General features: G+C 31.1%; 1 protein-coding gene across 1 annotated transcript; it reads left to right on the forward strand.

Moving 5' to 3' along the window:
* The first annotated feature begins 4,214 nt into the window (after positions 1–4,214).
* Positions 4,215–18,331, forward strand: LOC134683896 (sodium- and chloride-dependent glycine transporter 1-like). Its single transcript, XM_063543204.1, has 13 exons — positions 4,215–4,376; positions 5,666–5,797; positions 6,856–7,117; positions 8,280–8,412; positions 9,529–9,663; positions 9,869–9,972; positions 10,612–10,736; positions 11,594–11,706; positions 12,808–12,936; positions 13,689–13,788; positions 14,495–14,595; positions 15,139–15,309; positions 18,066–18,331. The coding sequence occupies exons 1-13, from the start codon at positions 4,220–4,222 to the stop codon at positions 18,204–18,206; spliced, it is 1,803 nt and encodes a 600-aa protein (XP_063399274.1). The 5' UTR covers positions 4,215–4,219; the 3' UTR covers positions 18,207–18,331.
* The last annotated feature ends 1,306 nt before the right edge of the window (positions 18,332–19,637 follow it).

Raw genomic sequence — 19,637 nt, forward strand, 5'->3', positions numbered from 1 at the left:
GACGAACTAATGGAAGGACGAACAGAGCAAAAAACATAATGCCCATAAATAGGGCATATGAATGTCAAAAAAACGGTAAAAAAAACAATTTTTTAATCTTGTATTTTCTTGTACAAGTCATGAACTCTTCCTTGTTTCATAAATAATGGAGGAGATATTTTATTGTTGTACAGAATCAGAACGTAGTTTGACAGCTAAATAAATATATCAACGTGATATATCGTTTTATGGGCGGTGTATCATGCGTTTCTTTTTAATTGATTCGGGTCATCTAGCACCAGCCCGTTTTGCTGACAATTATCTATATAGGCTAATAGCATTTAAGTCAACTATGACATATCTGAATTTATCGACGGATAACAACTTTGAGGAACATTGCTGTGGGTACCCAATCACCTTTGTGGTAGTGAATTACCTATTGCCTGACCAGTTTAAAAAATTGTCAATACAATTTGTCCATTAAAATTGTATGATAGGTATTATTAGAGCTATTATCAACAGGTGGCCATTTAACTACCTGTATATTTACCTGGTTGTTTAAATTGACAGGGTTAATTTAAATGACTGATAGCTAGCTTGCTTTCCTCCTGTCCAATGTCCTGAACGGACTATTCTATTTAGGTCTGGGACATTTTACACCTAATGCAAAATTTGTTCTTTCTAATAAAGATATTTATTGTAAAAACATTTTGCTAACAATCACAAATTAATCCTTTCTGGTGAATCCCACTTTCATAATGAAGAATAAAGCACTGCAATTTCTATTCAATAAGCCATTTGAACGTTTTTTTTATATATTGAAAATAAATTGTTTACAGTAATTCCAATTGAAGAAGATCCTGAATATTGAATTAAACTTAGCATCACTGCTATTCCATTTCAGGAATCGTAATATAACATGAAATCATATCCCATTAGAAAACACCAATCCACACATAATTCATCTTGTAGAATTATTCACAATTAGATGGGCTATCCAAAAAACTTTATTTCACAAACACTTTAATTCCATATCAGGAATCAGAAACTTAAAATATATCCCACATTAAAACACAATGAAGTAAACATATATCTCCTTTTTCATAAACTAAATTCACTGATTGAATTATTATCCTCACTGTAAAGAGACACAAAAAGAAATGGCTTACAATGTCCCATCTCTAAATAAAATAGTCTATTCAGGACATTGGTAATGATACATGAGGAAAGCAATCTAGCTATCAGTAATTTAAATTTTAACTTTTAGTGAATATTTTGTTGTAGGGTAGTTAAATGACCACCTGTTGATGAGCTCTCACAATACCTATCATACAATTTAAATGGACAAATTATGTTGACAATTTTTTTTATACTGGTCACGCAATAGGTATTTAATGTGATTTTGTAATGACAGTAATAAATAAATTATTTATTTACCATGCTTTCAATTTCGACTCTACAAGTGAACTAGACTTGAAATTGGTTGGATCAAGACTGCTATTTCATTAAGTCCCTGGTGAAGAGTTGATTTATTGGTATTCAAACCACATCTTCTTATTTCTATATCTTAATATATGTTTAAATGAATAGACATATTTTTTTATATCAAGCAGAGTATATTTAACTTCCATAAATTAGCAGTAAACATATATTAAAGAAGATATTAAACAAAAAATATTTTTGTTCGGAGAGACCGATAAAAACTTGAAAAATTTATAAAACAAAATTATTGAAATGAATTCATAAGAATCCAGAAAAGGGTGCCGATGCGAGAAATGTATATTACTTCCATTATTTTGTAGAGCACTTAACAGTGTGTGACTTGTAATTCGACTATATACGAATTTATTAATTTCTGTGTCATTTGGTATCTTGTGGCGAGTAGTCTCATTGGCAATCATACCACCACTTCTGTTTATATTGTTAATATTTTATATATTCGAATAGCATAAACTTTCATTCAACGTAGATGATGGTCTTTTGGTACAAGACGGTGTTTTAGTACAAGAAGACGCTGTTTTAGTACAAGAAGACGGTGTTTTGATACAAAACGGATACATTAATCAATTACTACATTTAAGGTCAGCAGATATATGTGACTGTGAGAAATTAAATGTGTATAGAAGTATAAAGTTTGATAAAGTTTGATTTTTGTCTTGAGAATTATTTTAGCTACATTAATAATATTAACATTCTTACACAACTACGAAATGGTACATTGAAACTTAATGTTGAAGTTGGTCGCTTCTCTGATATACCAAGAGAAATGCGTCTTTGTGTATGTTGTAATATGCAATGTGTTGAGAATGAATTCCATTTTGTATTCGTATGTCAAGCAGATAGGGCAATTATAATGTTGTTTTTGCCACGCTATTATTGTTCATGGCCTCATATTTTTAAACTATCTTGTTTGTTGAAAGTTCATTCAAGATCTCTAACAATAAAGCTCTGTAACTATTTGAAGATTGCACATGGAAAGCTAGATCTGATAATATTAGTTAGCTACAACATGTATGTTACTATAATAGTATTGTTCTCTGTTACCAGTTTTTTTTTATCACAGTATGTATATACTATGTATTGCCATAGCATGTCATATATGCTTTTGCAAATAAAATATTCATTCATTCATTCATTCAATATTATCAATTTTCATAAAAAGTATTTGTGTTAAATTCAATTTTTATATCAGCTAGACGCTAGATTCGAATTAAATTTTTTTTATTATACTGATTATCAGCCAAAGCGGTCAATACTATATGTTTATAGCAGTATCGACGTTTTGCTACTGTCCTCAATGTTGGCACACTAAGAAAACATATCACTTCAACTTATTTTTTATCTGTTTGCAATAATTTCCTGACACATGCAAGATAATTCACTCTAAAAAATGTCTATGACATGTATTTTAATTTAACAATACCTTATTTTATCCAACTAATTTTATCGGTAAAAAATGACAATTTTTGCACTGTGATAGGTTTTTCGTTTCTATAAAAGACTCAGCATTTAAACTTTTTGTTAGAACTCCAAACTCCTATAATTCTGTATTGACATAGATTATCGGCCTTTGAATAGTAAAATAGCATATCACATGCTATAATGTAAGCCCTTAATTTTTGAAATAAAGAACAGTGTAGTATACATTAAAACTAGAATTCATTTGGTTAATGACTTGAATTTCTAATTTTGTCAGTTGATGAAGGATTTATCGATTTGGATTTCCCTTAAAGATTGGCATTTGTTGTATTTATATATATATTTTTAAGTTGACGATCATTACGAAACAATGATGCCAAAGAATGGGTTAAAGTACACAACAATATCTATATAAGATATACTGTTTTGACATATTCTGTGTTGCTTTTTATCGGAGCGAATAGTCTATATATATATATATATATAAGATTTGTCAGACGTGAACAAATATACCAACTTAATTATATTCAAACGTGTTTCAAATCTATTCTCAACCAGATAAGAAATCAATGGGACACACAGAATCCCTGTTGAGTCTTATCTACACGTTTACGTTCATCATAGTTACCAAACATAAAATAATGTACGTTTCGTCTACAAAAGACTCATCAGTGAAGCTCGAACCATGATGAGTCTTATGCCACTTTGAAGACATTTTTGTAGTATGGCGCATCAACGGTTTTAGAGCTTCCCGACTTTTTTGGTCTTCAATGCTCTTTGAAATTGTACTTTTGTTTGCCATTTTATCTTTTTTATTCTGGCATCACTGATACGTCTTTTGTAGATTAAACAAGCATGTGCCTTTCAATCTTTTAATCTTGACAGCTTGATGATTTATTTCTGTTCAAGCATAATCAGGAGATATAGTGTATTAATTTACTACAAAAAAACTTGTTTAATGCACTTGACAATAACAAAAGTATAATGGTAATTCCAGCCCAAAAACATTGAGACAAAGCTCATACCTACAACACCTGCGACTTTAAGTAATGCGTAAAAATAAACAACAATAATGGGAGAAGTAGACAAAGTAGAAGAAACTTAATATAGTTAAATATATAAACAGTTGAATAGTATCTTTGTAAAAATTAGAACCAAACAGATAATATGAACAACTAATAACAGGTATAAGTATAACCAAATGAGATAAAACAATACAATTTGAGGAAAACAAATAGTGAACTACATTTACAAAGCATGTTAGATATTAAACATATCTAGTTTTTATTTATACTATTTTGTTGACTTTTTTTCAGTAGCAATGGATAAAACAACTAATAGTTCTTCTTCAAGTGAAAGAAATAATGAAAGGGGACAATGGAATCGAAAGGTCGAATACTTGTTATCACTGATTGGATATACGGTTGGTTTGGGAAATCTCTGGCGTTTTCCTTATATCTGTATGAGAAATGGAGGTGGTAGGTTACACTGTTTTTTGATAATATATTTATTTACAAAGAGATAGTAGAACTTGTTTTTACATATTCGTTACTTATAGTAAGTTCGAATGTACCCATGTAATTAAACAAGTTAACAATAACAAAGTGACTAAAAAGAAAAATATCACTGGATTGTTATAAGTGTAATTTTTTTTTATATATCTTCAATTCATTTTTTAAAAACTGTTCTATCAAAACTATAACAATGAAGAGCAAAATAGCGTTCTGCAATTTTATGTTAAAATATCAACGTTTTTCGCGTTGTCGAATTATCATACTGTAATAGTCCCGAAATTAGATCAGCGTTTGTAATGTTCGTCTGGCTATGAAATTATTCGGTCATTTGTTAATCTATGTTTATACTTTTCTGTTATTGTCTGTGTCTAGTCTTGGTATTTTTTTATGACGAATTTTACAGATATTTTGATAACAAGAATTACTGTATTTAAGATCCAATTTTCATTTTAGATAAAACCAACTGCATTTGTCTCAAATTTTCTCATAATATTGATTATAAAAATGTAAGGTTGAGTTACTCCTTCGTTTCGTCTCGGCTTTCTAGTTAACTACGGAAAATAATAGAAAAGAGATAACCCATATGAACCATTGGAAGACGAAAACAATTAATTAATAGAAAAATATTACTTTATTAATGTCAAACAAAATGGAAGAGCCTTATTTTCACGAGCTGCTACTCGATGGTTTCAGAGCATCTTGATATATTCTCGGGGTTTTATATAATATCTATGTCTTTAGGATTTATAGTCATGTATTGTTAAAAGTTAATTTTCTTCCTGGATGTGTGTGGCCCATCCTTTCATTTCATATTTAATGAATCATTCTGGTGACAAATATGTTTCAAACAAAACTAATATGTCGCCATGACAGATAGAGCAATTCGAATAGAAAACCTAAAGATCAGTGTTAAACAAACAAAACTGTTTAATTAATGTTTGAAGGAAACTGCATTGTCCATATTATATTTGAAATATTATATCCAATGTGTACTCTATTTGAATGGAGAGTGTTCAATGGATTTCCAAAGTCTCATATGAGTTTTGTGTTTTATTTGTCTACGTCACAAAAGCTATAATAAAAAGCGTATTGTGAACTACCTGAACTACCTATTCCCGGTCACAAATATCTAGATTTTATTCCATTATCTTTTTCATATTTTCAATGAAAATAATTGTAATACCATTGTTTATATAGAATGGTAACACATATGACAATAATGATTCACAGTTTATATCTTTCCTTCTCTACAGGTGCCTTCTTGATACCATTCGTATTTTTCTTGGTATTTTGTGGACTGCCATTATTTTTTTTGGAGACTGCCATAGGACAATTCAGTGGGAAAGGCATATTACATGTGTGGGATGTCTGTCCTCTTTTTAAAGGTAATACTTTACGTGCATGGTAAAATATTTCATAATGTATTTTAATGAACTCTAGTTTAAAAATTGTGTAGCGTGACCCGGCCAACCAACCAAGATGGCCGCCATGGCTAAAAATAGAACATAGGGGTAAAATATAGATTTTAGCTTATTACTCTGAAACCAAAGCCTTTAGAGAAAATCTGACATGGGATAATTAGTTATCAAAGGTACCAGGATTATAATTTAGTACGCCAGACGCGCGTTTCGTCTACATAAGACTCATCAGTGACGCTCATATCAAAATATTTATAAAGCCAAATAAGTACAAAGTTGAAGAGCATTTGAGGATCAAAAATTCCAAAAAGTTGTGCCAAATACGGCTAAGGTAATATATGCCTGGAATAAGAAAACCTTTAGTTTTCGAAAAATTCAAAGTTTTGTAAACAGGAAATTTATAAAAATGACCACATTATTGATATTCATGTCAACACCGAAGTGTTGACTACTGGGCTGGTGATATAAAATTGTTAATCAGGGAAAATCTATCTGCCCTGAAATTTTCAAGTAAATCGGACAAACAGATGTTGGGTTGCTGCCCCTGAATTCGTAATTTAAGGATATTTTGCTGTTTTTGGTTATTACCTTGAATATTATTATAGATAAATATAAACTATAAACTGCAATAATTTTCAGCAAAGTAAGATCTACAAATAAGTCAACATGACCAAAATAGTCAATCGACCTTTTAAGGAGTATTTGCCCTTTATATTCAATTTTTTATAATTTTCATTAGTTTTCACAAAGTATTTTCCTCTAGAACTAAGTTCATTATAGGTAGACAAAATTGTAAGTAGCAAGAATATTCAGTATAGCAAGATCTCCAAACACATCACCATCATCAAAACACAATTTTATCATGAATCCTTCCGACGATCTGTTTTCTTTGTTTGATATGCATATAGACCAAGGTGAACAACACAGGCTATTAAGAGCCTCTAGTTTTTTTTTAATTTAGAATGTCGTTTTACCAGTTATTATTTTTTTAGTAATTATCTACACAGGATCATTAAATTTTACAGGGGTTGGATATGGAATGGCGATACCTTTGTTTGTCATCAATATATACTACAACATGATAATTGCATGGACACTATATTACATCGGTAACTCATTTATCACCCCTTTGCCATGGACAGTATGTGATAATGATTGGAATAGCCTTCATTGCGTGAAAGACAGTGGTTCGTTGAATAACCACACCAAATTGCTGACTAAAATGTCAAATCAAACAATTTTAAACGAAACTTCTTCCTGGATAACTGCTCAAGAAGATTTTTGGCAGTATGTATATTTGAAGTAGTTTGATTATGTTACTTTTGTTTGATCATTTATAGTACTATACATTGATTTATAAAGAAGTATGGCAATTTGATAAGCATGATTACCACAAGGCAGATTTAAATCCATTCAAAAATAACCAAGTCGCCAAATATTTTGTAGAGAGACTGCAAAAAAAAAATTTTTTTCTTTAAATGGCGATGTTTCGGATTGCATTAAATGGCGTGTACATTAAAATAACGCTTCAGAATTGAATACAGAATACATAAATGTTCTGGTATGTCTGTACAATAAGGATAAAGTCATAGTAACAAATGGCTCTGGGAGTGCTACTTCTTTTTAAGGTGAAATGACACAGGATGTCTCATAAAAGAAGATAAACATTATACAAGTAATGGTAGTTTACAAAGTAGATTTTTCATTTCGTTGTTTTTAAAGACAATTGAGATTGCCAAAATTGTTCAGATGGTTGCTGGTGGCTCCGATTATTATTAATTAGGTAGTACCGTTTAAAATCAATATATTTTTTTACATGATAAGATAATTTTTTCTTATATTTAAAAATAATAAATGGTAAACTCTAAATCATGTTGTTGGTAGTGAGTTTTTTTAATATCAATAATGTGGTCATTTTTATAAATTTCCTGTTTACAAAACTTTGAATTTAAAAAAAACTCTATTGACAAGTCAAGAGATGTTTAAAAACAAATAAGGATTTTCTTATCCCAGGCATATATTACCTTAGCCGTATTTGGCACAACTTTATGGAATTTTGGCTCCTCAATGCTCTTCAACTACGACTTGTTGGGCTTTATAAATATTTTGATATGAGCTTCACTGATGAGTCTTATGTAGACGAGGTACGCATCTGGCGTACTAAATTATAGTCATTGGTAAGTTTTTAATATATGGCTTTATGAGAGCTTTGAAAATGGGTAAAACTTCTGTCGTATGTATTATTAATCAATGCTCATAGCATATCAAGTATACACCAAAACTGGCATTGTTGTTTGGTATCCATTTGTTTGATGTGTTTTAGTTTTTGATTTTTCCGTTTGATAAGGGACTTTCCGATTTGGATTTTCCTCGAGTTCAGTATTTTTGTGATTTTACTTTTTGTATTGATTGTGAAGATGAAATACTAAATAAAATTTCCTCATTGAAGGCAAAATGTCCTTCAGATGTCTTCTGGAGTTGGCGAGCTTGGTCAGATCAACTGGCGCATATTACTTGCATTGTTCGGTGCCTGGATGATTGTCGGACTATGTATAATAAAGGGTGTCAAATCTGTTGGGAAGGTAAGCTTGTTTCATTGAAGAATTTACAAAACAAATACAACATGACAATAGGTTAGCTTTGTATCAATACATATGTATAAACAATGTATAACTTGATTCATGTGTTTATGATTTATGTCACGAAAAGCGCTAAGGACCAATACTAATATAAGTTTAACATTCAAACCTAAATATGTACAAAAAGGGGTTGCATCATTTGCTTAAGAAAATTTTCGAAATTCTGTCTAATGGAATTTTTACACATGATGTATCATTTTAAATGTATCAACGCATTGTCTGATCACCAGCAAGGTATAAGTTCACTGGTTATAAACAAAGATGTTTGATAGTTGTACGCGTCTGGCGTACTAAATTATAATCCTGGTACCTCTGATAACTATTATGTGTGCGTAATGCTTGTTTCTGACATAACCTGCTTATACTGGCGATCACAGTTTTGAAGATATGCGCCATTTCACATTAAATATTTCTGCATGATACGACTAGTGTACTCTTATGTATCTAATATTCCGAATGATGATTTCTACTTCACCCCTTTGATCTCTAAGTTTAATATCTTTCTATAAAGAGAAACCCTGTATCAATAATTCACTTTACGGAACTCATGGTTTGATAGCAGCAACTATCTTTCATAAAAATCATGAGTTAAAATCGAAGCTTGAGTGTTTCGTATCAACTTGAAGATATAGACATATGCAAGTTCTGCAGGAAAGTTTATTCATTCATTCATTTCTTATTACCAGTGCAGTTTTACAACAAGTATGAGTTGTCATGAGGTTATTTCAGCTATATATACTTTTCTACAAATACCTTCCACTAATTCGATAGTTATTTAGGCTGACTAGCAATAAAGCATTCAGCTATGTTGAATAGACAACATAAAACTAGAAAGAGAATCGTTTGCATACATAATAGGGAGATGTTGTTGATTGCGAATGAGACAAATATTCAGATAGACCAAATGGCACAGAAATTAAAAAACTAGGTTATCGTACAGCCTTCAACAACCAGTAAAGCCAATACCGCACAGTCATCTAAAACTGCCCCAAAAAGACAAATGTTGAACATCAAAAGAGAAAACTAACGGCAATATATAGTTTTTACTTTACTTAACAGGTGGTGTACGTGACGGCACTTCTACCATATGTTATTTTGACGATCATTCTTATAAGAGGACTCACTCTGGACGGATCTGTTGACGGAGTAATTATGTTTCTGCGACCAGATTTCTCGCACCTGCTGAAGTTACAAGCAAGTTTTTATTATTTTGTATTTTAAGAGTTTACAGAATAATTCTCTACGACAAACAAACCCTGGATTTAAACAACTTTAATACGATTTGATGTATTAGCAAATGTATCAAATGTCACTTATATGATTGACTATGTTGTTAGATTGATGCGTGATTAGTATAAGTCACTTTTCCTTTTAGTCACATTGTAAAAACTCATTTCAGGTGTGGTTAGAAGCTGCACTGCAAGTATTTTACTCTCTAGGACCAGGATGGGGACCACTCATCTCAATGGCCAGTTTTAACAAATTTGATAACAATATATTACGGTATGTTGCAAAAACGTGTAAGTGTCACATGCACCAAAACAAATCAATTTATTTTAATGTATTGAATAACATATAAACTAAAATCCTGGTGATCAAGAGAGGTGCGCAGTTCCTATTACGATTCGCTAGTGACTGCACCCACGGAACGCAGTGTTTAATTATTATTCAAATTAAAATATAAAGCATCACACAATTGGAGACAATTATGGAGCGTACACATCTAGACGGCACCCATCAGCAAAATATCAACTTTGAATATTCATCTCTAATCCTCGGATATATAAGTGTAATTTATTTAACAAATACTAGCTATAGTCTACTAAAGGTTTGTCATTATCAGCAATTTGTTTGCAGAAAAAAGAAAACAAACAACGTCTCAATTTAACATATCAGATGTGTTTCATGAAGACAATAACATATAGTTCTAGGAAACAAAATTGCGTGAAGCTCGCCAGCTTGATGTAAAAACTTTAATCAAAAACTTTCATCAACTCCAAAATAAAAAATCTGAGCTGTAGACGATTGACAAAGTTCCCTTACTTCAAAATATTAAGAATGTAATAAATATGATTTATCACTGAAAATTTCATTAAAACAGTTTCTGAAGTTTCCATTATATATATTTTGTTGTATTTTCAGAGATTCAATTATGTTAACATTTATAGGCGAGGGTACCAGTATTCATTCTGGACTGGTTATTTTTACAGTTCTTGGATTTATGGCGGCAAAGTTGTCATTACCCATAGATCAAATAGTTAAATCTGGTAATAACTATGTTATGCATGAATAAGTCAATGTACGTTTCAAATTATGTTTTGAAATCAACAGCTTGAAAATAAACTAGAAAAGAAGTGATAAGCAAATAAGGAATATAATTGAACGAGAGAAGATTTTTTGTGTAATATTTTTAATACCTTATAGTTGCATCATGTAAATTGAATAATGGACATATTCAATTTCACACATACGACAAAAGAGAAGAAAAAGACAAAAATAACCTTTGAAAAGCAAAAGAGACGTTTGACCAAGTAGTACACAGGCAAAATTTGCCTACGTGAATTTCACATAAATCTCATATAAAATTCACGGGGAAAAAATCACGTGAGATTCACCTGAAACGAACTTAAACATGAAACTCACGTCAAAATTTTCATTTGAATTGAGATTCTCACGATTCTCACGTAAAAAAAATCTCATGAATTTCACGTGAACTTTTCCAAAAATTATATTGGTATTTTTCGTGATTTTAATTAGATTAGAAAAATTAGATTTTGTTTGAATTACTTTATTTTAAAAATTCATGTGAATTTCACGTAAAAAAAAATCATGTTATTTTCATGTGAAATTCACGTGAATTTCGCATGAGATTCATTTGAAACTCACATAAACTGATTTCATGTGAGTTTCACGTATAAGCACGTTTGAGGTGAAATTCACGTGAATTTCACGTGAGATTGAAGTGAATGAAATTAAACAGATTGTTAGAGTTATTTATAATAGATTTGTTGTCTCTTTGACACATTCTCTATTTCTATTCTTAATTTTAGAAATACAAACAGATTGTACCCTTCAGAAATCATTATTACATATTATGAACATTTATATTTGTTCTGCATCACAGGTCCAGGATTAGGTTTTATAGCCTACCCGGAAGCCCTTGCTAATCTACCAGGACAAAATGTGTGGTCGTGTTTATTCTTTGTGATGTTGTTAACTGTTGGTCTTGATAGTCAGGTGAGTAAATTTATAAGCTCGTGTGTATATTTGTTTTCAATTGCTTAATTTGTTTCGTGACATTCTAAAGAGAAGAAAATAAATATTCATTAACGTAATATTACCAATACATCAGTAATTTAAGCTGCATTAAACATAAATCTAATTCACACATTACTGTTTATTCATGATTGAAATGATACATTGTATATAGCTGAAGAAAACGAAAACATCGAAGAACATTATTTGATGAAAATATATGTTACACAGTAGAAATTATAGGAGTATAACCTATAGTACAAAAGTTAGTTTTGCGTTTTCGAATCATTATAAAATGACATAGAACGCCCATACAACAATTTTTGACACGCTTAGGATGTACGGTTTGAACACTATTGTCTTTTGTCACAATTGTTTTGTAATTTTTGTAATCAACAATAAAACACAAGGTTACTGCTGTACCCCTATTTTTGGAAATGTTTACCTATATTTGAATTTGGTGCAACTGTCATACAAGTCGGATGCTTTAGCTTGATATAAAATAAGGTTTAATCCACAATTTTATACATATATACCAAATCAGGAATATGACAGTTGTTATAAGTTCGTTTGATGCGTTTGCGCTTTTAACTTTACCATTTGATTAGGGACTTTCTGTTTCGAATTTCCATCAGAGTTCAATATTTTTGTGGTTTTCCTTTTTTGTAGTAACTAACTTTTTCAACAAAAAAGCCATTACTTGCGTAACAATATGAGTTGACAGCTCTTGCAGTCTGTTAAACAAGAAAGTTCATATGAAACAAGTAAATGAGGTATGATTGCCAATAATATAAATCTCCACAGGAGACCAAATCATGATTATAACATAAACTGCATAATTAAGTAGCACACAGCACTGCGTGAGTCAGTCAAGACACTTTATGTTTATTACGTAGACTGAACAAATAAATACAAAATGTCAGTAATGTCGCGCTTTAAATTCTTGTCTCAAAAATTTATCTTCTTTACCCAGTGTACAATTTCTTTGCGTATTACATTATAGCAATTTTGTTAAGGTTATTTACATTAAAATTGCTATACATCAAGACTAAGATGCAAACTTTTCAAACACATATTTTGCAGTTTGCTGTGTGTGAATCTATTGTGGTTGTATTTACCGACAGTTTCCAATCATTACGACGCCGGCGAATATTATTCACAATAGCCTTTTGTGCGTTCAGTTTTCTTCTTGGAATTATTTTCTGTACTCAAGTAAGTGTACACATAAACTTCACAAAATTGAGAGCATACACATCGAGACGACACCCAACAGCAAAATATCACACATATAGTACTGTTCTAAAGTATACAGCATAACGAAATGAATAAAGCGAGAAAAAGCTGACAAAAATCCTGAGAATGTTTAAATCTCAGTAATGAACATACAATGTAGTTGATATTCTATCTTAAAAAAAATTTATGAACATTTTACTCCTTACAACAACTACAATAGCTCTATATCTCGGATCAAACATTAGCTAAAATAGCTCGCGAATGAATCTGTTTTTGTCAAGACTGATAAGGCTGTTAATGATATCATAATGTATGACGTATACATTAAATGTAAATTCTGGGAAAGGAAATCACGAATTCACTAACATTCCAATGGACTCTATTTTCCGAAAAATGACATCTGCAACAAACATAAACTTTTAGCTACTTTTATATAAGCAGAACAACAATCAGTGTAAGCTTACAACCATGTAATTTCTTCCGAAGATGTACATAACAACTTCAAATTATAGATTTATTTCATATTTCAGTTATTGTTCCACTAACAAACTGTCTGTTCTGCTTACTAATACATTTGTAACAATCAAAAACCTTGTGATAAATTGTTCAGATATTTCATTTTCATTTTGACAAGAAAATAAGACTTTGCGTCTGTTTCCCATCACATTGTTTCAGTTATCTTCTACGGTAAATTACACAAAAATATACTTACGTATGTATTTTTATTTTAGGGAGGTATATACATATTTCAACTTGTTGACTGGTATGTTGCGGCATTTTCACTTCCAATATTTGGATTCATAGAGTGTATCATCTTCGGATGGATTTATGGTAAAATGAAATCTGAAAGATTAGATGTTGTTTTATTCTCATTTCAAACTGCCTTTCTATAATAGTTTTCAAAGGTACCAGGCTTATAATTTGGTACGCCAGACTCGGGTTGTCTATACATCGGTGATTAATGGTATAGTAATCTAAAATGTTCATTATTTCTATCGAATTGCCTTAGTCTATACTTTTTGCTGACATACGTATAAGCATAGGTTAGAAGATATCAAAATCCTATGTGAATATTTCTTAGTAAGTAATTTTTCCATGTGTGTAATTAATCGAAAAATCTTGCATATACTTTTACTATTGGTAGATTTATGTTATTTTTTATGTATTGTCACAATCAAAAGTAAGACGTGGTATGGTTGCTAATGAGCCGATTAACAACTATGGGTCATCGTATGGCCTTTAACAATGAGCAAAGTCCATCTCGCATAGTCAGCTATAAAAGTCCCCGAAATCACAAATGTAACACAATTGAAACGAGAAAGCTAAGGCCTAATGAATGTTAGAAAACTGAAACAATAAACAAATCTATAACACAGCAACAAACGACAACCAATGAATTACAGGCTCCTGCCTTTGAAATCCATTCATTGGATCCTTTGATTATATCAACTCCGACTAGACGTATAGATGTTTAATATGTACTTTGGTTTATGTTATTGCTATGATTCTTTATTTATTGAACCTGACTCTTGCCTAGGTGCAGATCGATTTTCAAACGATGTATATCTAATGATTGGTAGAAAAGTTCCCGCCTTTTTTCGAATATGCATCGGATTTATTACACCTATAATTTTACTTGTAAGTTTAAAATTTATTTAATTTTTTTTGTTAAAAAGAACAGTGGTATTTAAAACATCATTCACTTTTCATGAGGAAAACATAACACATTTTTTTCAATTTCAACTGCAGCTATTAGTTGGTTCATATATTGAACTAAAATAAGGTAATCAGATATCCAAAAAGAAAAGAAAAAAAACCATCTACGAAATGCATTCAAACTTAATAATATTACTTGTCAATGAAATAAGATAAACAAGATCTCGCTCTAAATATGACTTGACAACTAAAACAACTTTGTGGGGAAATTTGATAACAGATATGGTATTGGCTATCGCGCCATTATAATAAGCCGGATATTTAGTTTCTAATATTGAATTTGAAGATAGATTTTGATATTGCATTTAATCTCGTGTCTTATTTCGAATTTATATATATAGTTTCGGTTCCGAAATATTAATGATCCTTATTTTCTGTCAGGATCACAAATTGCCTAGCTATTATGAGGGTACATGTCAGAACACTAATTTTACTTTCTATTGAGACTATCTGATATATTTACAGGGATTAATTGTATCGAGTTTCGTAGCTTATAGACCTCCAACATATGGATCTTATACTTACCCAGAATCTGCTGTAGCATTTGGAACTATTATATCTGTGACACCAATAGTACCTATATTCGTATTTGCTTTTATAGCAGTAAAGAATGCTGAGGGACAGTCAATAAAAGAGGTGATATTTATTAATACTGCAATTAAGTTTTACAACAAATTGGATCTGTTCCATTTTTTTTTTATTTTGAGTACCGTTTTATCTCGATGAATTATAACTACCAATCTAAAAAAACAAAGCATTTATCTCTTTTTATTATCTGACATATAACTGAGTGTATTCTTTCAAAAGGGGTGAACTTTTCTTCAGGGGTAAATTCATTAAATAAATATACGCCATCGGGGACCGCCCATTTATGAAGTCATATGCTCTTCTGATTGTTAGATAATATTTGGATCAAGACTAGAGTTAAAAAAAAAACAAAAAAAAAATGCGGAATGTACTAAATTTGTTTTTAATACAGGGTTGCAAAGTAAATATGAATTCAATGCGAATCTACATTGTTTGTAAACAACGCCATGTTAATGCCCTAAAATGCCGCATGACCCTATGTTTTTATTGTTGCAAAAGATAGGGCTACATTTGCACTTTCAAGAATGTTATATGAAAGTTTCCAATTTCTAAAGGTAAATCAGGTAATAAATTAATTCCATACATAGATTAGTATTAAAGTCAGAGGGAGATTTTAACTGAATTTTCCCCTATAGAAAGAACAAACATATAATTGGCATAAGTATTAAGTATGTTTTTAAATCATCAAATAAATTCAATTTCCATAGATTTTCTTTATGACACTTCATGTTGTTGATTCAGATATTTGTGATGTTATAAAATAAAAAAAACATAATAATTGGGTCATTGATTAAGATTTTATGGTATATATCATTCAAAATGGTCTTCTAGGTGGAAAAAAATAAACCAAAAAAAAACGTCAAAATAATACTAACATGATGGCGTTTTAAACAAATGTGAATGTATTTTATGTTCCAAATAGGTAACAAACTGGTTGAAAGTCGAACTCAATGAAAAATTAGAAAATGAAATTCCCTATCAAACGGCTTAAATTAAAAAAACAAAACACATTAAAGGAACCGATAAACAACTGTCGCATTCCTGGCTTGGTTCATGAGTTTCCTAATGTAGGAAAAAGGTGGATTAAACCAGTTTTTTAGCTAGCTATGCCTATCACTTTTATGATATTTGCATTTATTTGCATTATATTAACAACAATGTGTGGGAGAAAAACAAGCAGACATTATAAAAACATTGTAAAAATATCATAAATATTTGCATACAGCAGTCAATATTTCCATTAACATGTTATAACCTTGCTCCCTATAAAACAAACAACTATGTCAATAAGGAAACCCCAATTTGAAGGCATGTTTATACACAGTGCATAGCCAAAGCGCATTACCAAAAGTCGTTAAGGCCATACGGTGACCTAAAGTTGTTTTAAATTATCTGTGTCTGTGTCATTTTGGTCTCTTTTTGATAGTTTCCTCTTTGTTAATTATGCACCATCTTCTTATTTTTATATCTAATATCACATTATAGGTAAAAAAAATCATTGGAGAACTATTGATTGGAAGACAAATTTAAGACGTTGTTCGCCAATTCTATACAAATATTTACATATCAGAAAAAAATAGGTCAACAAACTTGTGATTGCGTTCATAAAACATGAGTTCAAAGGAATGATTTCAATTTCACCACTTAGTTTTTAAAGCTCTATTTTGAACAGTGACCCCCTTTGAGGAAATAAGGATAAAAGTACAACTTGTATTACAAGATCTGAAATATCGTTTCAACTGTGAAATATATACTTCATATGCAAGCGTTGCTGGAGTGTTGTTGCTACAGATGGATAAAAGTCCATATTTTAATAGCTGAAATAATCTAGTTTGCCTTACAATTTGTTCTCCAACGTCCTCATTTTTGAAGTTTTGAATGTAAGTCAAGAACCGATTCAATCCCCGTATCTGTGTTATACTTTATTCCAGGTATAACGGGTAAGTGGCGTTCAACATAGTCACCACAATTTGAACAATTTAATGGACCGTGAAGTTAAGGGATAGATAAACATACTCCCATTTGAATAAAGTAACCAATTAGCAAGTGAAACCGATGATTCCATTGGGAATGCCGACTTTTTGTCAAAAAAACTATTCCTCTACACAAAACACGTTTTCCATCAAGACTTTTTTTAAATAATAGCTTTAGAACAAAATATGCTTACATCACAGTGTCTTTTATAAGATAAAATATAGAAAATATGGTATGGTTGTGGAACAGGATCTGCTTACCCTGTAAGAGCATCGTAAATCACCCCCAGTGTTTTGATGGGGTTCGTGTTGCTTAGTCTTTAGTTTTCTATTTTGTGTAATTTTGTTTGTATGTTTGTCTTTTTCTTTTGTGGTTGTGTTTTCAGTTCATGAGTATGACTGTCCCTCTGGTATCTTTCGTCCCTCTGGTGTAAACAATTGATGGATTTAGAGTCACTATACTTAAGATTTTCGAAAAACATAAAATAGTTGTCAGAGAAGTGTTAATGATGAAATTTAGGTCTCCGGTAATCATTTGGCCCTTCGATTTATAACAGTTGCAGTAATGTGGTTTAGGACGTCAGGTCGTTAATACTGAAAAACCTGCAACATGTTTTTATGATTGATAGTGTAAGCTGCAATTGATGTGATTTTTGTATAAAAGAAGACACGAACAGCATGATCATTAAAGTTTATGAAAACCAGTCGTCTGGATCGTTTGCGACTGACCATATGCATGCTTATAGCTATAAGTTTAAATGGATTAAAAAATAATTCCAAACATAATTCCCATGTATATTCTATGTTTATGTTCTAGTATCTCGTTTGCAGAAAATCAAATCATCCTTAAGACCAAGTACTACATGGAAGCCTGTATGTCACGAATATCAGGAGGAATATTTGTATACAGAGGACAGCAAAAACAGTGTTTTAGATAACCTGAAGCTTAATTTAATTGGATCCAAACATTAAGTTGCATGATTTCATCAACATTATAATTTGCTCATATCTGTTTGCGTAAATTGTATTGTTAAAAATAAGTCAGTTTTCATGTTTGAATTTTTTATACGATTTTAAGTGGTCCTTTATAGTCCACTTTACGGTATGTGATTTGTTTCATTCGCCATTATACCATATCTACTTGTTTTCGTATACCTTTATTTTTATATGTAGTCATTATTGTATATACAAATGTCATTGTAATTTATCAAAACGGCAACCAGAAGTTCTATATTACCATAAATAAACTATGCACACCTTGTACTCACATTTTAACAATTTAAAACTTCCGACTTGTGACATTAAACCTTAAAACCGATTTTCGGTTCATTTCAACATAAAACTGAATAAAATATATCATGTTCACATATTCATAATATTAACACAAACGGTACTATTTTTTCTGCACCAAATGCGCAGTAACTGTTCTACAATCAATGTCTCTAAAGTGATTCTCGAGTCAAAAATTCAAAGCTTATTGAAAAGATGAAGAGGATGTTCTTTCATTAAATATCATATATCTTGACTGACGTCTAGCAATTGACAATGAGGTTCGATTGAAAACAAAACTTTACGACAAAAGATATGATTTCAGCTTTCCAATTGTGAACTTTCCATTTTTATGCAGCAACATTCCAGCAACACTTGCATACAGTGTATACATCTCCCAATTGATACGATATTCCTGTTCTTGCATTTCCTATCATGATTTTCTTGATAGAGGCTTGTTGCTCACAAGGAAGCTTTATTAAATCAAAAATTTCAAATGGTGAAGTTGAAATCATCTCTTCGTAAATTTTACGGACGCCATCAAGAGTTGGTTGACCGTTATGGAATAACCGTTTCACAAATGATATCGAATACGTTCCTTACGTTGTAACTACAATCCCCTTCCCTTTCATGAATATGACCTACCGAATTAGACTATTTACCGGATTTGTTATCTCATAAGCAACACGATGTGTGCCACATGTGGAGCAGATTCTGTTAACCTTCCGAAGCACTTGAGATCACACCTAGTTTTTGGTTGGTGGGGTTCGTGCTGTTAATTCTTTAATTTTCTATGTTGTGTCATGTGTGCTATTGTTTGTCTGTTTGTCCTTTTCATTTTTATGCCCCACCTACGATAGTAGAGGGGCATTATGTTTTCTGGTCTGTGCCTCCGTTCGTTCGTCCGTCTGTGCGTCCGTCTGTGCGTCCGTTCGCTTCAGGTTAAAATGTTGGTCAAGGTAGTTTTTGAAGAAGTTGAAGTCCAATCTCATGAAACTTCGTACACATGTTCCCAATGATATGATCTTTCTAATTTTAATGCCAAATCATAGTTTTGACCCCAATTTCATGGTCCACTGAACATAGAAAATTATAGTGCGAAGTTCAGGTTAAAGTTTTTGGTCAAGGTAGTTT

This window comes from Mytilus trossulus, chromosome 9 (assembly GCF_036588685.1).
Source record: "Mytilus trossulus isolate FHL-02 chromosome 9, PNRI_Mtr1.1.1.hap1, whole genome shotgun sequence".
Classification (NCBI taxonomy): Eukaryota; Metazoa; Mollusca; class Bivalvia; order Mytilida; family Mytilidae; genus Mytilus; species Mytilus trossulus.